Below are 21,470 nucleotides of genomic sequence, written 5' to 3'. Positions count from 1 at the left end.
CATTATTAATTTTTTCTTCTCCTTTTAAAAAGTTACCTTCAATAAGAAAGTAGCTTGGAGCATGGAAGCTTTCCCAGCATTCCTGTCCTTCTCATGACACAACACATGTGAGGTAAACAGTGCATGGTTAAACTTTGGCTCACTTTCCTGCTTCTCCTCCCACCTCACTTGCAGCCAAACTGGGCAAAAATCCAACAACTTCCTCTTCAAAAGCATGCAATAATAAAAGCATTCAGTGTCTTGAGGATGAAACTCTCACAATGGGAAGGAAAAAACATCCTTGTTAGACAGACAGTTTGACAGAAGTCAAGCTGGGGACAAACTCCTGGAGTCCTGACCATCTTACATGGGCCCGATTTGCACTCAACTTCCACACTTCTTTTAAAGGCTGTAACAACAACTGGTAATGTTTCTTTTTCTTTGTCACTATCTCTGACCCAAGGAGCAATTTGTTGCCTTTCCACTAAACAAGAATTAAAATATAAATTCTAGGGGCACTTGGGTGGCTCAGTCGTTAAGCATCTGCTCAGGTCATGATCCCAGGGTCCTGGGATTGAGCCCTGCATCAGGCTCCCGGCTCAGCAGGAAGCCTACCACTCCCCTTCCCCACTCCCCCTGCTTGTGTTCCTTCCCTTGCACACTCTCTCTCTCTCATTGTGTGTGTGTGTGTGTGTGTGTGTGTGTGTGTGTGTGTGTGTGTGTGTGTCAAATAAATAAATAAATAGTAAGTAATAAATAAAATAAAAATTCTACAGCAGAGAGGATGGCAGCCCCATAACCCTACTCTCAGTGGGTATGCAGAAAATTTTCTCCGGCCTTGACTCTGACACATCAACCCAAATCAGAATGGTACCAGGAGTCCCTTGCTTCCAAAGGAGGAAATTATAATTCCTTTACCTAATGTTTGCATTGCTTCCATCTTCTTCCTTAATCCTTCCTTCTAAGATTACCAATACCAGTGTCATTACAGAACTGTTTATTAGCACTCTTAAAAGGGAACTAAATCCCATTAATGTAACTCAGATGTAAAGTCACAATGAAGACAGCCATCCAAAATTCAGGGGGTGGAAGAAGACTGTCAAATCTACCAAAGGTCAGATAGATTTATATATAGACCACCGGTGAAACTTGACAGAAAAGGCTGAATATCTATTATTTATTGACTGAAAGAGGTCAGAGTGTTCTAACATACTGATAGCTTACAAATGTTCTAAAATTTGACATGACAGATACCAAGAGTATTTTTGAGACATCAGAGAAAAATGAAAATGAGAAATACACACTTTCATTCATGCTAACATGGTACTGTTACAAGTACTAAAATATTCTGGTCAAAGTAATAAGTATAGAAGGTACCTGAAGATTTAAGATTGAAGTTAGAAGAGTTTGTGCTACGTGACCGAGTTTAACCTCAACAGCTGGCCAAAAGAAAACAAACAACAGGAATACTGGAACACGTATTTATAGAAACAGTAAAAAAAAGTTTGGTGAGAAAAAGGTATTCATTTAGAAATGAACCCTAAAGAATTATAGTTCTACATATTTTAAAAACATGGGGTCAGAGTACAAGAAGTCAGCAAAGATCTCACTGAACAGACGAGTTCCTTTTTCTTAGACACTTGTTGCTTCCCATCAGAGAAACACTAGGTTTGTTTCTAGCACTCCCACATGTGGTTTCCTCCCTTTGCCTGAGGTCACAATGAACTTCATTTGAAGCTAAATGAGCTTTACATTTGAGTAGAATGGGTAAAATAAAAAAGCTAAGAGAAAAGAAAAGGATTGGGGTTTTATTAAGAATAATTAGGCTGATGGAACTGAGACAGGCAAACCAAAGGGACCCCATGAAAGCAAAAGCTGTTTTGTTCCTTTTGCTTTTTTTTCCTGCTTCTATTCTTGCCAGGACCTGCACCTCTGCCCTACATATGCCTTAATGCATGTCTTCCTTGTAAGGGACAAAGTTAATGGTATCTTTAGAGTCTTCTAACACTGTAGGTAATATCTAAACCACTGTTCTAGGCATCTTAAAGCCAAGACCCTGGCCTCAAGTAGTAAGTGACTTATGATGGACACCTGGACCTTGTCCTTATTCTAACTGGTTTCTGGATACCTGAGAGGACACTTAGGTCAGACCACCATCCTCAATAAAACCCTCCAGCCCCCAAAGATAAGACTCAGGCTCCTTTCCTTTCCAAGTGTCCGGGACAGTCCGTCTGTAACTGCTCTCCCTATTATCCTCAATAAACTCTGCTTTCACCTCCTGCTGGCTCCTGGTAAATTTCTGTCCTGCATGAAGCCAAAGACCCATTGGTCTTGTGGGATCTTATGGGATCCCCCCTGGGTCCCTTGGACCTGGCTTGTAGGCATCAGAACTTTACTTTTTATACATTTTTTATTTAATTTTTTGAGAGAGAGACAGAGAGTGGGTGAGGGAGGGGGGTTTGCAGCAGGCAGAGGGGGAGAGAATCTGGAGGCTCCATGTCTAGCATGGAGCCTGACACGGGGATTGATCTCGTAATCTGAGCTCAAGAGTCAGACACTTAACCAACTGAGCCACCCAGGCTCCCTGTACACATTGAAACTTAAAAACAAAATTTTTACCTCAACCTTTCATAACTGAACATTGGCTCCCCATATGCTCTGAATCTGCTTTTAGCAAAGGAGACTACTTTGTAGCTTATATGATAACTTTGGGAGGAACCAATGAATTACTAGACTAAGCTTGAAAAGTCTCCCATTTTTATGGGATAAATCAAGTAAAATCAGGGCATCTATGTGGCTCAGTCAGTTAAGCGACTGCCTTCAGCTCAGGTCATGATCCCAGGGTCTTGGAATTGAGCCTCACCTTGGGCTCCCTGCTCAGTGGGGGGCCCGTTTTGCCCTCTGCCTCTGCTGCTCCCCCTGCCTGTGCTCTCCTACTCTCTGTCAAATAAATAAATAAAATCTTTTTTAAAAATCAAGTAAAATAATTTTTGCAGGAGTTTACTTTATAGGAAGGATCAACAAACTTTTGGAGATTAAGCCAGATAGTAAATATTTTAGGCACTGCAGACTATTCAATTCTGCAGTTACAGCATAAAAGCAGTCACAGACAGTATGTAAACAAATGAGCTGTGGTTGCGTGCCAATAAAACTTTATATACAAACAGTGGGGGTTGGGGGGTGCTGTAAACCAGATCCTTCTGTGTTTATGTCCTTCAGGCAGAGTTCACAATCACTCATTCCTCTTATCTATACCGTATTTCCTATGTGTATGTGCTTGACTAAAAAAAACTTGCTGCCTATTCCAAAATAATTCTACTTTTTTCATAGCTATATTAGAAATTCCTCCCAAATTAAAAGCAAAACTCTGTCACTTGTGGTACTCAAAGGGTCCTCTTTAGATAAACCATAATCTTACTTCCTTATTTCAATCACAAGTCCCATAAAAGTAACAATACCAACAGCAAATTGCTCTTTCTACCTCAACAGCATGGAAAGATCTAAGACTAAAACTCCTTTGAAGAAAAAAACAGAAACAAAAAACAAATCAATGAAAAGTTATGTATTTGAGGCACCACAACACTTTGATAAACAAAGGGTTATAGAGCTATCTCATCATGATTGCTTTCTTGCTTCTACTAGTAAAATGAAAAAGTGCCATGAAGTATACAGCCTGATGGACCTAGATTAAGAGTCTCATGCTCAGGGAGCCTGGGTGGCTCAGTTGTTAAGCGTCTGCCTTCCGCTCAGGTCATGATCTGGGGTCCTGGGATCGAGCCCCACATCAGGCTCCCTGCTCAGCAGGAAGCCTGCTTCTCCCTCTCCCACTCCCCCTGCTTGTGTTCCCTCACTCGCTTTGTCTCTCTCTCCCGCTTTGTCTCTCTCTCCCTGTCAAATAAATAAAATCTTAAAAAAAAAAAGTCTCATGCTCTATCGACTGAGCTAGCCAAGCTGACAGGCCTAGATTTGAATCAAGCTCCTTCACTTAACATTTTTTAACCTTTGACAAATTGTTTAAAAGCCCTTGAGCCTTAATTTTTTCATTTGTTAAAAAGAAGTAATACAATCTTACACAGTTTTTTAAGTTACACGACATTACATATGTGAAGAACCTAATAGAACATCTGGCTCAGTCAATGAATAGCAAGTGTTTTAAGTTTAAAAAATCCTAAAATATATTTAGTAATGAAGAAAACAATTCAAGTTTCAAAAATTAAAGATTTTTTTTTTTTTTATTAATTTGTCAGAGAGAGAGAGAGAGAGAGAGAGAGCACAGGCAGATAGAGTGGCAGGCAGAGGCAGAGGGAGAAGCAGGCTTCCCGCTGAGCAAGGAGCCCGATGTGGGACTCGATCCCAGGACTCTGGGATCATGACCTGAGCTGAAGGCAGCCGCTTAACCAACTGAGCCACCCAGGCGTCCCTCAAGTTTCAAAAATTAATCAGAAAACACTCTTATAATCTTAAAGGGATAAAGTCAATGACAAGTAAAATTGTTTACAGCAAACTAGTAGACTAAGCTGCCATAGATACTAAAATGCATGCCTGAGTGGCTCAGTTGTTAAGCATCTGCCTTCGGCTGGGGTCGTGATCCCAGGGTCTTGGGATCTAGCCCCACAACGGGCTCCCTGCTCAGCGGGAAGCTTGATTCTCCCTCTCCCACTCCCCGTGCTTGTGTTCCCTCTCAGGCTATGTCTCTGTCAGATAAATAGATAAAATCTTAGAGAAAAAAAAAAAAAGATAAAGTCAAAAATGTTTCATAAACAGTTACAGTTAATGAAAGAAAAGGAGCTCTGGGTCCCAGAAATATAGATTATTCATAGCACTGGCTGAGGAAGTCACTGACTTGGTTGACATTTTAATGTCCATGAGAAAAGAGATACACTGTTGTGCCCAGAAGGACAGAATCTGGACCTGAGATCCTAATACAAGGCTGAGGATCTGAAAGGGCTTTCAAGTGTCTGAAAAAGGAACTAGAAAATGTCTGCTCACTGATCAGAAGATGTAGCATGAAAGTCTGCCATCTACCCTGAGCACTGGATGGGGGAGGGGGGGGGTTCATGAAAATGCAAAAACTCAAGACTTCCTACATTCTCGTGAGATCCAAGTATAAACTACCTGTGAAATCTGAGAGCATGAAGGCAAAAAGTTAAAATAAAAACTGACTGATCGTGTGTAAAGACCTTGAGAAACAGCACAAATTAAACTCAAACTCAAAATATTTTGAGAGGATACTTTCACGCCCTACAGAGCAAAGGACACTCAGAGAAAACACAATCCACACTAAAAGGAATTCAAAACCAAATGTTGTCAACTACACAACAAAATGAAATTGGGCAATGTAGAAGAGAAATTTAGTGAACTAGAAGACTGAATATAAGAAACTACAAAGAATGTTACCTAAAGATGGGAAATAGGAAGACAGATTAAGAGAGATGCAGGACAGAAAAGTCCAACACACCTCTACCAAAGTTGCAGAACACTGTGAGGGTGGAAGCAATGCAATATTGAAAAATATGGATACATTTTGTAGGAACTAAAAGAAACCCATATGCCAACAAATTGCAGTAAAAACTGCAAAAACCAAAGGCAAAGAGAAATTTGTTTTCCACAATGGGCAAAAAAAAAATACTATTTAGACTGACAGTCTTTTACAAAGTATCAGAGGTCAGAATACCATGGAATAACATCTTCAAGGTTTCTAGGGAAAGCAGCTATAAATTTGGATTTTAAAATTCTATAACTAGGTGATGTCTGCAAAAACAGGAAGTTAAGGACATCTAAAAATCTGGTCTTCCATTAAAAGCAACAAGAACACTAGCCAAAAAATGTAAGAATTGACTATTTAAGTAATATAGAAATGTAAGAAAGAGTTGCAGCAATCAGCAAGTGTTTATGAAACACTTAATTTCTTCTATTAAGAAAAGAGCTGAATCTCAGCTGTTTTATATCATCACATAGTTCAATTTCCCACCTTCCCAGTTCCAGAGTAGACTTGACAATGAATAGTCCACAATCACAGGGCATACAGTAATCTACTAGCCATTAGAGGGGGCAAAATGGGGTTGGAGGTCCTTTGGCCCCATTTCTGGAGCTAACTTTCTTCAAACTCTCTAGTGGTTCCCAGGAAGAGCTCACTCACAATTCTCTTGTTTCTCTGATCTGAATCAGACCTCACCTACTGTGAAGTGCCGTTTACTGGGGTATTTTGGGAAAAAAAAAAATCACTATCAACTAACTCTGCAGCTATCTAAGGGGTAAGTAACAGCGGAAGTAAGTAACAGCTGGGCAAATAACAGGCTAACCAAAAAGCTTAGAGGAAAAAGCTGGGGAGTAAGGTGTCCATAGAGGACAGTAAAAAACTCCAACATAATCATAGAAATCTACAAAGCCGTGTGCATGAATAGGGTTTTATGCATACATAGGGGAGTGTACAGCACAGCGAAGAATTTAGATGGTCATAGTTATCACCTCTTGCTAACATTCAGACATTACACAAGTTAGGGCTAAGACACAATTCTGAACTACCTGGCTGGCTGCTAAAGGAACTACCCTAACACATAGAGTCTCTCAGTAAAGAACGGAAAACTTACAGATTTCAGGGACTCAAGGAAGCCTTGGTCAAATACTAGTTGACCAATAAACTAATCAAGGAGAGAAATCAGTAACCATGTATGAGCATACAAACTTTACATATAATTACTTCAGATAAAACATTAAATAAACAGACCGCAACAACACAAAACCCTAAAGAATGATTAGAATCTGATTTTCAGAGCTGCCAAATTAAAGTGTTCGGTTTCAACAAAAAATGTATGAGACATACAAAGAAACAAGAAAATATTACCCATACATAAGAAAAAAGCACCATATAAAAAATGTCCCCAAGGAAGCCCAAATGCTGAACATTTCAGACACAAATTTTAAAACTCCTATCTTTTTATTATTTTTTAAAGATTTTATTTACTTATTTGACAGAGAAAGAGAGATCACAAGTAGGCAGAGAGAGAGGGGGAAGCAGGCTCCCCGCTGAGCAGAGAGTCCAATGCGGGGTTCAATTCCAGGACCCTGAGACCATGACCTGAGCCGAATGCAGAGGCTTAACCCACTGAGCCACCCAGGTGCCCCCAAAACACCTATTTTTTTTTAAGACTTTATTTATTTTAGATAGAGAGGGCATACATGCAGAGTAGAGGGAGCAACAGAGGGACAGAATCTCCAGCAGACCCCCTGCTGAGTGTGGAACCTGACATGGGTCTTGATCCCATGACCTATGACATCGCTTTTTTTTTTTTTTAAAAAGAATTTATTTATTTATTTATTTATTTATTTATTTATCTATCTGACAGAGATCACAAGTAGGCAGAGAGGCAGGCAGAGAGAGAGGGGGAAGGAAGCAGGCTCACCGCTGAGTAGAGAGCCCGATGAGGGACTCGATCCCAAGATCCTGGGATCATGACCTGAGCGGAAGGCAGAGGCTTAACCCACTGAGCCACCCAGGCACCCCAGTTTGTCAATATTTTAGCATGTCACTTTTCAGTGAGCTCTTAATACAACTGAAATAATTCTATGAAAACACTTCTGCACCTCACTTTTTTTACTTGACATTTGAAGATAAGCATTTTCTCCAAATTGTTAAGCAATTCTCTATGAACAATAATGTAAAATACCTGAAATACTTGGTCATATGAGTACGTTAGTTAATTTTTTTAAGCTTTCTTTATTTGAGAGAGAGAGAGAGAAAGGGAGAGAGAGATGTGGTGGAAGGGCAGGGGGAGGGGCAGAGGAAGGAGGAGACAAGCAGACTCCCTGCAGAGTGGGGAGCCTGATGTAGGGCTTGATCCCAGGTCCCTGAGATCATGACCTGCGCCGAAACCAAAAGTCAGACACTTAACCACAGTGGTCTAATTTTCTTTTTTTTTTTGTAAATAAAGCAAGGATGAATATCCTTGTGCATAAATTTCTGTCCGCATTTTTAATTTTTTTTTAATAGGCTCCGCACCCAACATGGAGCCCAATGCAGGGTTTGAACTCACCATTCTAAGACCTGAGCTGAAATCAAGACGCAAAGGCTTAATCAAGTGAACCACCTAGGCACCCCTCCACATTTCTAATTTTTTTTTTTAAGATTTTATTTATTTATTTGACAGAGAGAGAGATCATAAGTAGGTAGAGAGGCAGGCAGAGAGAGAGGGGGGAGCAGGCTCCCTGCCAAGCAGAGAGCCCAATGTGGGGCTCAATCCCAGGACCCTGAGATCATGACCTGAGCCAAAGGCAGAGGCTCAACCCACTGAGCCACACAGGCGCCCCCACATTTCTAATTTTAAAGTAAATTCTGGAAATACTGGATAGAGGATATAAAGAAAACTTGATACAGGGAGGTTTACATTAATTTACAAAGGTATATGAAAATATTTGTGTTTCTGTTGCTTCACTGGTCTCTTAGACAAGTTTATCATTTAACAAAATCTTTGCTAGGAAATCAGTGGTATCCAACTCTTCTTGTAATTTGTACATCTATGCTGGAATTGACTGTGTTCACATAATTTTTAGTGTATTTATTTTATATCTTGTATGAACAGCCTTTTCACATCTTTTCTCCATATCTCTTTCTATAAGCTTTTAAAATATTTAGGATTATTACAGACTTCTACCCTGTTCATTATTAATATTATGCCCAGTGTAAGGATTGAGATTTAATTTTTTAGGTTTATAAGATTCAAACCTATATTGTTATACAAATGCAATCAACATTTTTTTTTGTAATTATCTGCATTTGCTCCTCACCTTAGAAGATTTGGTAATGATTAAAGTTTTAAAATCCATTATGTTGGACACCTGCATGGCTGAGTGGGTTAAGCCTCTGCCTTCGGCTCAGGTCATGATCTCAGGGTCCTGGGATCGAGCCTCACATGGGGCTCTCTGCTCAGCAGGGAGCCTGCTTCCCCCTCCCTCTGCCTGCCTCTCTGCCTACTTGTGATTTCTCTCTCTGTCAAATAAATAAATAAAATCCATTATGTTTTCTTTTTTCTGTTGCCATAAAGCTGTTCTGCTGTCTACCCCTAATAATGGTGACAAGCTGAAAACCCTAAAAGAACCCCTAAACACTTCCCTTTCCTAAAGGTAGTGGAATCAATATTACCAGGCTAAGAAGACAGGCAGGCCCTTCTCTGGCTTTGTCATTCCCAGGACCACCAGCCAGTGCATCCTTCATGAGAGCACCTTTACAACCATAGGTTAGATAGAGCGTGACTCTTGCTGTCTGTCCAGGGTTTACTGGAAGTTCAAGCCTCTTTCTTTCTGGAATCTCTGTACATATATAGTTTTACATCTGATGAGGCTTCAATAAGACAATGTATTTGACGGTACACTATAAACTGTAAAATGCTATATAAATATTACCATGAACAACAATTAATAATAGCAGGAGAGAAGGAATAAAAAGGAAGTTTTAAAAATTCTGCTGTGGGAGGAATACAACATGAGACAAAAATAAAGTCACTAGAAATCTCACCGAAGATCCAAACCAGCTTCTTTCCAAAGTAAATCCATCAAGCGCAGCATCTGGAGTGTCAACATATCTTGTCGTAAATCTAAGGGGGGGGGGGTAAAAATCCTGCTTTATTATAAATACTTCTCAATTTTTGTCTCATAACATTAATTCAAGATTAGCTAATTCAGCCAGACTTAACTAAAACCACTGACAAATATTGTGCTAATACTTTCCCAAAATTTTAATGCTGACCATATTTATTTTGTTAAATGTTAAGTTTGGGGCACCTGTGTGCTCAGTTAAGTGGCTGCCTTCAGCTCAGGTCATGATCCCAGGGTCCTGGGATCCAGCCCCACACTGGGCTCCCTACTCAGCGGGGAGTCGGCTGCTTCTTCTGCCCCTCACTCTGCTCTCATGCACACTCTCTAATAAATAAAATCTAAAAATATATATTAGGTTTATTGGTTAGCATGTGCCCATAACACTAGTAACTAAATTAAATTGAACAATATTTTTATTTTTTTTTTTAAAGATTTTATTTATTTATTTGACAGACAGAGATCACAAGTAGGCAGAGAGGCAGGCAGAAAGAGAGGAGGAAGCAGACTCCCTGCCAGGCAGAGAGCCTGATGTGGGGCTCGATCCCAGGACCCTGGGATCATGACCTGAGCCGAAGGCAGAGGCTTAACCCACTGAGCCACCCAGGTGCCCCTGAACAGTATTTTTAATTGGGGCAGCTGGCTGCCTCAGTCAGTAGAACATGTGACTCTTGATCTCAGGGTCATGAGTTCAAGTCCCATGTTGGGTGTAGAGATTACTTAAGGAAATTCTCACTGTTTCACTTTCATGAAAATTGTATAATTTTCATTGTAAGCTATTATACTAATTGTATGGATACTGTAATACCATATAACACAGTCATGCTGTGTACAGCATTCATACAATTCACACTGCTAATTTTTTTCTTTCCTGGTTGTGTTTAAAAATACAAAGTTCTTAAAAATCACTTAAGTGATTATATAATGGGTTACAGAACTCTAATAGTCAATTTTATTTATTGTATCTAAGGATAATTTTTAGCTAACAGAGGGCTGTGAAAGTACTGACTTCTACACAATGACATTCACATGGTCAAGTGGGGTTAGAGGTCTAGCAAAACACTACAAGTTCATTTTATTTTATTTTTTTTATTTTTTAAAGATTTTATTTATTTATTTGACAGAGATCACAAGTAGGCAGAGAGACAGTCAGAGAGAGAGGAGGAAGCAGGCTCCCTGCTGAGCAGAGAGCCCGATGCGGGACTCGATCCCAGGACCCTGGGATCATGACCTGAGCCGAAGGCAGAGGCTTTAACCCACTGAGCCACCCAGGCGCCCTACAAGTTCATTTTAAAATAGACATAAACACATTTACTTATGTTCCTTTAATTCCTTTTAATAAACCCAACATACAATACTATAATCCTTTTGGACGTGAAGAACCTGAAGCTCAGTGAATTTTATGTGACTTGTCTATAATCACACAATAACAAGTGGTGGTTATCATAACTGCCTTCTGATTGGTGTAATCACCTCAGAGGCATTCCTTTTGAAAATACTTGTCAGTAAAATATTTTAATTAAAATACAAAACTATGGCAGCAATATCAAAATTGTTACCACTGAAACAGAATATATGAATATACCACTGAAAATATTCTCTTGTACTCCACAAGCTTTTTACCATATTTTGTAGGGGGCAAAAAAAGATTTATTAGAACAATGTATATAAGTAAGCTGTAAACATTATTTTCTAAGAGGAAAAAAAAAAAAAGGGATTTAAGACATGCAAAATTCAACCTTATGACCACTGATAGCATCTGTTACACATTTACACATCACCTTTCAGATAAAGCAAACTGACAACAAATGAAAAATACTAAGGAATGTGGTACCGTAAAAACCTCAGTACATACCATCACCATTTTTAAAAATCACTCCAACTGAATCTTCACCAAACACTTTGTTGTTGTAAACGAGCCACAAAGGCTTCATTTTGGAATCCATGTATTTACACTTTTCAACACTGAAATCAAACAAGGGGAAAATTAGCCCACCTCAACTTAAAGAAATGGCAAGATTGTATATTAGATATGGGGAAAACCCTCACCTGTTTCATTGAGCTCTGCAGAAGTCAGAACTAGAACATATCCTCCTGGTAAAAAAGTAACTAGGATGACAGTTTTCACTGGCATGTAGTGATGCCAGATGGGCTAGACTGAAAACCCAGATTCGTCCTTCTCACTACCTACATTTAAAATTCCTCCTTTTCTTTCTTTATTCTTCCTTATGTTATTATATGTAGTCAATAAAAACCAGATCATATCATTGGATTAAAATTAGGAATATTAGGAGTTCATTCTTGATTTCTTAAAGAGATCAATTTTGAATACTGACATATGAGAGTATTTATCATTACCTTTCTATTAGTACTTTTGAAGGGAATAAAAAAGCAAGAAAATCTTTCAAATTAATTTAAGATCTCATTTTGAAATAGGAAAACAAATTAGTAAATAATCTATGATGGTTGCCAACATTTTGCATACACAGGATTTTTAACTCTTAGAAACCAGTAATATAGAAAACAAATTTAGTCACATACAATTGAAAGGAAAGTAACATGCAGTAAGTTTTATGAACCCCACAGGTAAATTTAGCTAATAGGTATACATCCTAACGCATACAAGAATAACCTTTGAGGGGCACCTGGGTGGCTCAGTGGTTTAAGCCTCTGCCTTCGGCTCGGGTCATGATCCCGGGGTCGGGGGATCAAGCCCCGCATCAGCAGGGAGCCTGTTTCCCTTCCTCTCTCTCTGCCTGCCTCTCTGCCTGCTTGTGATCTCTCTCTGTCAAATAGATAAATAAAAATCTTAAAAAAAAAAAAAGAATAACCTTTGAGAAATTTAAGATTTTCCTTCTTTAAATATATTGTACTTATGGAGGCTAACAGCTAGCCCTACCGCTCCTGCAAGGCAGTCACTAAGAAATCCTTTCTGCACTGCTATTTTCATAGAAAATTCACTGAGCACAGCAAAGATGGTCACTTACTAGAGTTCTGAGAGGATAACACATGGATTCAGAGGCGACTGCAGGTCAGAAAGGGCTTCCCGGTAAGCATTCTGTTTTAAACAAGTATGCATGGCCTCCTTCCCTTTGGCTCTGTTTAGCTTCATTGCATTCAGTTTGATTAAGCTATTTAAAGTTTTTAACTTATTGAGTGCTTCAACCTGAAAAATAAGTGTCCCCGCCAACAAAATTTATTTATGGTTAAAAATAATATAAAGTACCATAGTTTCATGTGATCATATTATTTCATAACCACTCCCTTCCGCTCCCCAACACAAACATTTGACAACCAACCAAAGTAAAATCAGTGCTTGGTTTATGACAAACATACTAGAAACAATGGAGTAAAAATCTCATTTTTATCATGTTACTTAAAGCACAATTTTTCAAGTGTTCTTTAATCCTTTTCTTAAACGAAATCTTAAAAATCAGGGAAAAGTAAAGGGACATACATTGTGGTTAAGAAGATAAGTATGACAAAGAACTCAGCACTCTGCAGCTCAACGAATAGTAGAATCTGAAACACAATCTGAACCACTCCATTTGGCCAGCTTCATAGTATAAAAGGAAAATCTGTATACAAGTAATCCTGGGGTTCCTGCCATTCAACCTTAACATCTAGTTCTTGTCATCACTCTGGTGTAACATGTTCTCAATATACTCTTATATTCTCTTTCCATAAGTAGTACAGTTAAATGAATTATTGTGTAATAAAACAAATATGAATATAGAGAACAGTATTTGTTGTCCAAGTCCACATTACTTATTTTTATGAAGTAACTCTAGCTATAAAAACTTAGGCAAATTAAAAAAAAAAACTTATGCAGTTAGTACAAGGTCAATCAACAGCGGCCAACTCAATGAAAACCATTGTGTTTAAAAGTCAGCTTCACTGTTTAATAACTAAGATCTTTCCATGTCGTGTTACGCAAAAATCCATTAGAAACAGCTTTGGCCAACCATAAGCCATAAAAAAGACATTTTATTTTATTATTATGTTATTAAAGCTGAAACAGCTTGTTAATATAAATACATTTATATTAACACATAAATCGACTATAACAAGCATATAAAACATGTACACAACAAACAATATGAACACCTTGGCCTGAATTTCCATTAACAGATTTATTTTATAGATTGTTTTCATTTTCAAACTTTGCTTCTATGAGAAGAAACCACTAAGACTCTGTAGGGAGATGAATTCAGTCATGCAGTTTTTACAGACAGGCTTGCTCACAGGAAACTGGAAGGTTCTATGTAGCTTGATGAAAATCAAGAGGGCTGAAGCTTGCCAAGTTAGCCACAGACACTCCATTTCTCAACAGTTTCAGGAGCTGTACAAACACTGGTGAAAAGGGAACCAGTTGAAAAACAGACTGTGCAAACAGGAACTTTTTGAAGTATTTCAAATTTGAATTTCTTCTATGTTTGTACAGTTGGGAATTTTAAGGCCCCATCACTAATTGTGTTGATATCCATTTCCTGGAATAGTGTCCTAAATACCCACGTGGCTATAAGTCAAATACTTTTAAGTGTTTTGACACCCTGTCCTTCCACAGGTTTATAGTGATAACAAGAACCGCCAATGTAAAGTGTAGAGTATTCCCCTTGCTACTCATCAGTTAGGAGTAAAAATAATGTGATCATACATATATCATATGTTTGATGTTAGAGAAGTCAAGCTGAGGTTCCCAGAGAACCAAAGAAATGTATGGTGTGGTTTGATCATGAGTGAAGCAATGAAGCAGGACCTCATCAAGTTGGGCCTTATAGGCTTTGTTAAAAAGTTTGGGGAAGATCCCTCTACATGCTAGGTGAGATACTGCTGTATTCACAAATCAATTAATAAAGCTAATAATTAAAATATACTCAGTTGAATTTTTTGTGACAACTTCAAGATCTGAAGCAAAATTCCCATGGCATTCAGGGATGAGAAACGCGGGTGTGGTACTGTGAACCATTTTGAATTTACTATCTTTCTCACCATTTTCCTCTCAGCTCTGAGCTCTGCTCTCTTTGTATCAAGTTCCTGATCTAACTGGCTTTCCTTTATAGGGCAGGTCAGATGGAGCTGGCAGATAGCTCTGCCCAGAGCTCAGCTTAGCTGGTGGTTCACCCTGAAGCCCAACTGAGCTGGCAGACGGGGCTGCCCAGAGCTAAGCCCCTAGCCTTTCAGAATACAATTTCCCAGGTGGAAAACCCCAATCTTAGTTCTGTCATTGGATTCCACATTGGAAACTGCTGACAGTTTAGTCTGCAATTCTCTATTTGTTTGGAATCCTTCCCCAGATTCCATGTAGGGAAATGCTAGAGGCAGCTGTGGTTCTCCATTTTATTTGGAATTAGTCCATACTCCATATTCCTTGGCATTTGCTCATTTATCCCTTCCCCAGTCCAAGGTTTGATGGGAACTGGTGGTGCATACAGGGCCTTCTCTTGGCCAGGACAAAGTAACATTTCTTGGTCACTGATGATCTATTAAGGAGCATATGTTTTTCTGTCTTGTTTTATATAGATAAAGGCTACTTCCTCTGAGGGAACTCAGAAGTCCAAAAGCTACAAAAAACGGGGCAAGCAGTCAAGGCTGTTAGAGCATCTGCCACTTCAAGTAATAGGGTAAGTTGGTCATGGAATGTATTAGAATGACACTAGGTTACCTGCCAACAGCAAGAAAACTTCTGTGCAACAAGGTATATTGTAACACACCCCACAATTCCCAACCTCACCACATGCCCCTCTTAGGTATTAGTTTGGCTCCAAGAAACCCAAAGGTCTAGCTAAAACAAATAGGAACCTAAAGAGTAGAGCACACCACCTTCCAGCACAACTGCTTATTTTATGTCTAAGAATTACATGTAGAGGTCACTTTTAGATAACAGCCTTGAGCAATGAAATGTAGAACAAGGCAAAGGGGCCCACAGTGGGTACCTGGCTGAATACAGACAGGTGACCCACTTCAAAATATCCATAAGCCCTGAATGACCAATGGGCTATTCACAACCAGGCACAGTTACCAAAAAGGGGATAATTCCATAGGTCCCCATACCTCCTCACCTTCCCCCTTTAAAAACAGCCCTCACCCACTGCCTCATTGCAGACTGTTTTTTGTGGGGTTTTTTGCTGTCCTATTCACTGCTCCCTTGCAGTGTATTCAATAAACGTCTATCTCCTTTGTTCTGCCTTGGGTGAATCCTCTTACCTCCCATACTATCAGCTTCTAGGCTACCATTACCCCACGTTTGGGGGCCTCCATCTGATCGGGAGTGACAACACACTACAGTCCTAGAAATTTCAGATAGCTAGTAAAATGGCAAAATCTTACTGAAGAAAACCTGGAAATATAATGGCCATTATGTGGAAATTTCCAATTAGATAAAACATGTAAGAAATGCACTTGAAATCAAGCATTTCCAAATTAAATAAACAGAATGGGATATGCACTTATAGTATGAAGCAGCCTCTAGAAGCTTCAAAATTCCAAAATAGTTTCATTGAAGATTCAATGCAAAAGACTAATGAAAAATTAAAGATAAAGGGTATTTAAAACAAAAACTGTAACAGAAATAAGACTGACATAATTTCTACTGCTCCCCTTTATCCTTAATTTGAGTATCCATTCTGCTAACCCTCTGTCTGAATTGCCTTTCTACTCTAAAGAGACTATTAAACAGTTAGCTTATAAAATAAGACCACCTGAGGCTATGGGCCATTCTCTTCTCCTAACTTTCACATCTTACTCAAAGGCAGAACTAAGGGCCACAAAGAATTTCTTAAAACCCAGGAGAGGATTCTGAAAATTTCTATAAGCGGATTACTCCTGGAGCCCAGGGAAGAGAGGGAAATAAAATTTCACATTATCCCTTTCTTTCCAGTTCCAGACCAACTGGTTATTGATCCTTTCTCTCCCAGAGAAAAGTATTTCTTTCTTGCTTGCTGGTCTTGTTTTATATCCTAAGGCTTGGCTTTCTGCTCACCTGAGCTATGTAAGTTGTTGTGTTTTTTTGTTGTTGCTGTTGTTTTGGTTATATTTAGGAGTAACTCTAGATCTTGTGAGGATAACATCTTTTGCATATACTTTGAAGATGCCTCGTAGATCCATGGTATTGTTCAATACTGCCAGAAACAGTTGACTTTTGTCAAGGTTGAAACCTGACAAGATATTTGAAAGGACTTTAATAACTTTATGGTGAGAAATTTGCCCAAATTGGAAGATATTATTCAGAGCTTGATAGGAATTTTTTAGGCCTTCTCCCCTATGGTTACCCAGCAGGAAAGAAAAACACTCTAACATAGGTGCATAGATGTTATTAGCCCTTTGGTATCATTTAGGCAGCAACCCAAGTCTTTGGGGAATTGAAAACAGCTGTCTTTTGTTTTACAAGTCTAGTCTTTATAGGACCAGAGACATGGCCAAGAAGCAACTCAAAATCCATCAATACTTTTTACCAAACCCAAAACCTCCCACTTATCTCAATAGCCTTGTAAGTATTATGAATTCTGGCTTTAAGAAAACAAAAATCATAGGAGGAGCCTGCATTTTTTCCCCTGTGCCTTTGAAGTACTACATGTCCTACCTGAGTCCTCTCCATAATTCTTATCTAGACCATCTCTTTGACAAGTAAACTTCAGGGAGGTAATCCTTATCAAAAGGGGGAAAAAAGGTCATTTGGAACTTGACTTGTTAAGAACAAATATAATTCTTTTTTTTTTTTTTAAAGATTTTATTTATTTATTTGACAGAGAGAAATCACAAGTAGGCAGAGAGGCAGGCAGAGAGAGAGGAGGAAGCAGGCTCCCTGCTGAGCAGAAAGCCCGATGTGGGGCTCGAACCCAGGACCTGGGATCATGACCTGAGCCGAAGGCAGCGGCTTAACCCACTGAGCCACCCAGGCGCCCCAGAACAAATATAATTCTTAAGTCTCTTCTCCACAAGTATTAGAAAACGGTTTTAGGCCCCTAAGCAGGTAATCTGAACTTATTCTATCTATCAGAAAAACAATTTTGAGCCAACTATTTTTCATAAACAGTGAGTTTTGTATTATTATACCTAATTCATGGTAGTAATTTAAAGCCATAAGCTATATAAGGTCTCTGTTTGCTTCCATTTGTGTTGGTATGTGTGTTCATACATGTGTTTTATTTATTTTTTTAATATTTTGTTTATTTATTGACAGACAGAGATCACAAGCAGGCAGAGAGGAAGGCAGAGGGAGAGAGGGAAGCAGGCTCCCTGCCAAGCAGAGAGCCCGATGTGGGGCTCGATCCCAGGACCCTGGAATCATGACCCGAGCCAAAGGCAGAGGTTTTAACCCACTGAGCCACCCAGGCGCCCCCATACATGTGTTTTATTTTTATTTTTTTTACAGATTTATTTTATTTATTTATTTGACAGACAGAGATCACAAGTCGGCGAGAGGCAGGCAGAGGGAGAGGAGGAAGCAGGCTCCTCACAGAGGAGAGAGCCTGATGTGGGGCTTGATCCCAGGACTCCAGGATCATGACCTGAGCCGAAGGCAGCAGCTTAATCCACTGAGCCACCCAGGCGCCCCCCATACATGTGTTTTAAATGTGCAGTATTTTCTACCTCCATATGGGACTGCCAAAATTAATTTGTAGAAAAGCGCTGTTTGTGGCTTAAAAAAAAAAGGGGGGCACTTACATAAATTTAGGCTTCACAAAATTCTCAGAAATGTAACAGAAACTATCCCAGAAGTTTTTCTTTCTTTTTTTTTTTTAATATTTTATTTATTTATTTGAGAGAAAGTCAGTGAGAGAGAGCATGAGTGAGGAGAAGGTCAGAGGGAGAAGCAGACTCCCCATGGAGCTGGGAGCCTGATGTAGGACTCAATCCCGTGACTCCAGGATCATGACCTGAGCTGAAGGCAGTCACTTAACCAACTGAGCCACCCAGGCGCCCCATCCCAGAAGTTTTTCAAGTTCACATACTCTGAAATAATTTTTGGTAAATTAAAGCAAGTTTCAGTTTGTTGCTTGAGTGGAAACAGGCATATCTTTAGAGTTATCTACAATGACTATAAGGTATATAAACAACTTTTATTCTACCTGAATTTTCTAGCTAAATTCATGTACTTCTGTCCTAATTTGTTGGCAGAAAAATAACTTAGAATGATGGCTGATTTTGTCTAATGTCTCATGAAGTTTTCGTGGGTAAAATAAACAACTGTTGAGAACAAATGATTTAAACAGATTAAGTGAAATAAGAGTTAATAAAGTTTTTAGCAACAATTATATTTTATTGTATATGTACTTAAAAACAGCTTCCCAAATCTCTGGTAACTTGAAATTTTAGTTTTGCTGAGTTAAAGTAACAGAAATCTGCTGAGTATTTACATCACTCACAAATAAGAAAATACTGAAATATTAATTACTGAACATAGGTTTATCTACTTGTGGCTTATTAGAAACTAAAAGATATTTGGATGAGCTAGCACTGGAAAATTGAAAAAGGCATATGCTTCTAGAAATTATGAAATGTATTCATAAACTTTCAAATCTAAAGAATGCTGGTGTTAACAGTTCATAATTTCTTCTAGATTTTTACCAGGAACTAAGGTTTCTAAAAGTTAAGAGTTCTAATTAATATATATAATTAGAGCCAGCAGAAGTAAAGGAAACCTCTCCATATGCAAAGAAAGCAAAATGTGTGTTTTTGGTAAAATAAGGTATGAGAAATGAAGATACATTTTTGAGGGGTAAAAAGTTGTAGAAAGTTTGTGAAAAATAAATCTTTGGAAAGGTATTTTATATGTGGTCAGGGCTAAGACTGGAATGAGTAAGTTTTAATGTCAAAAGTAAGCTGGTATAAAATTAGAATTTGGTTTTCTCTGTTTTTTATTTTTTAACTTTTAGTGTACTTTTTTTAAGATTTTATTTATTTATTTGACAGAGAGATCACAGTAGACAGAAGCAGGAAGGGGGGGGGGAAGCAGGCTCCCCGCTGAGCAGAGAGCCCGATGCGGGATTCGATCCCAGGACCCTGAGATCATGACCTGAGCCAAAGGCAGTGGCCTAACCCACTGAGCCACCCAGGTGCCCCTTTAGTGTACTTTTGATAACAGAGTGTATAAGTTTCTTTACCTTTAAGTGATCTGCCTAGAAAACAAAGATACTGTATTTTAACAAAATAACTTCCTGTGGTTGCCATCTTTATCAGGTTGTTGATTACTTAAGAAAACTGAGTCTTCTCAGTATTAAAAGAGCTAAGTGTTGCTAATAGATAATTAAGTACTAAGTTTCATAATGATCTGTGATCCTATCTAACTACTCAAGGGCTTTAAAACTTCATTTCTCCCCCACCATAAACTTCTCAAAATCAAATTATAAATGTTCTTTTTGACCTGGAATAAACTTTGGGATTTTTCCAAAGGCTCCTAGAACATTTCAAGGGATCTCTTAAACTAATTAGGTTTATTTGATACGTGAAATTACGTAGAAAATATTGTCAAACAAGAAGTAAGCTGGGCAACCTTGTCGGGACCCCCTCACTCTTGAGAGCTTTTTATCTTCACTTAATAAACTTCTATTGCTTTTACTCACCAAAAAAAAATTAATAATAACAGTAAGCCTTCTTTATAAAGCATTTGTGTTCTAAAAATTATATGAAATTCCTAGAAACCTAGCATGCCCTAGTATAATATTATCACTTGTAAGTCTGATTATCTTAAAAGGTTTGACATCCTCGGGACGCCTGGGTGGCTCAGTTGGTTAAGCAGCTGCCTTCGGCTCAGGTCATGATCCCAGAGTCCTGGGATTGAGTCCCACATCGGGCTCCTTGCTCGGCGGGGAGCCTGCTTCTCCCTCTGCCTCTACTGCCACTTGGCCTGCTTGTGCTCGCTTGCTCGCTCGCTCTCTCTCTCTCTGGCAAATAAATAAAATCTAAAAAAAAAAAAAAAAAAAAGGTTTGACATCCTCTGGGACCCCAATTAAAAATGGCAAAAGTGAACCATCTTCTTACTATTACTGCTTCCCTTCTGAAATTGCGGTTATTAAAACTGAGGCTCACACTAAAAGGATTAAGCCTGAGTGTCAGAAAAATGCCCCAGCTGACCTTCATGCTAAGGCAACAGCAACACATCTATAAAGATTATGGCACATGTGGAGGAAATCCCTTCTGCTTCTGCAAAACCTGCCCCTCACTGCCAGACTTTTGCCATCCTGATGGACTTGTAAGATGGCAACAGTCTGCTCCTGAATTAGAGAAATTAGCATGGGTAAGCAATAGCTGTAAGTTAAACAAACGTTTGAAGCTCTGAGAAACCCAAGATGGCTGCTTGGTTCTTGCTGACTCCCTGGCAAACTTTATTTTTTAGTTTGTAGATTCCTTCACCCACCATAATGCATTTACGATGACACAAATTATGAACAGAGATTTGTAAGGAGACTTTTATTAAACTGCAAACGCAGTCTACCAGTAATGTCTGACCTGTCAGGTCCATAATCCCTAAGAAGAACTATTTTTGTCCCAAGAGATCTCAGACCTCCTCCTTCTGGGCCTTCTGAATATCTGCAGATGACTTCATTCAATTCCCACTCAGTATGGACTACCAATATGTTGATACTGTACGTGTGTTTTCCAGATGGGCTGAAGCATTCCAAAGCTCCAAGGCTGATGTCCTCACAGTGTATTTCCCACTTGTGGTATACCTTCCACAATCCCCAGTGATGAAGGCCCCCACTTCACTGGACAAATCACATAAGGCTTAATAAAAACCTGGCAAACTTCTCAGAATTAACATTGTCCGTATCACCTTTAATCATAAGGCAAGACTGAGAGAATTAATGGGATTCTCAAACTTAAAATTTCTAAATTTGCCTCAACTCTTGGACTTTTTTGGCCTAAGGTATTATCTTTGGTCTTGCTGACTATTAGTAGTT

At 38.9% G+C, this 21,470-nt stretch overlaps 1 protein-coding gene across 3 annotated transcripts in view; it reads right to left on the bottom strand.

The window, feature by feature from the left end:
* Positions 1-21,470, bottom strand: part of PIK3CB (phosphatidylinositol-4,5-bisphosphate 3-kinase catalytic subunit beta) — a 202,865-nt gene that overhangs the window by 9,479 nt on the left and 171,916 nt on the right. For all 3 annotated transcript variants that reach the window (XM_047735812.1, XM_047735832.1, XM_047735822.1), the window contains 3 exons: positions 12,555-12,733; positions 11,423-11,532; positions 9,491-9,569 (listed from right to left, as the gene is read on the bottom strand). In XM_047735812.1, the coding sequence (XP_047591768.1) occupies positions 9,491-9,569; positions 11,423-11,532; positions 12,555-12,733 (368 nt within the window). The remainder of the gene's footprint in view (positions 1-9,490; positions 9,570-11,422; positions 11,533-12,554; positions 12,734-21,470) is intronic.

Source organism: Lutra lutra, chromosome 1 (genome assembly GCF_902655055.1).
Source record: "Lutra lutra chromosome 1, mLutLut1.2, whole genome shotgun sequence".
Classification (NCBI taxonomy): Eukaryota; Metazoa; Chordata; class Mammalia; order Carnivora; family Mustelidae; genus Lutra; species Lutra lutra.
Note: the sequence above shows the minus strand (reverse complement) of the source record. Positions and strands in the feature narration are given on the sequence as shown.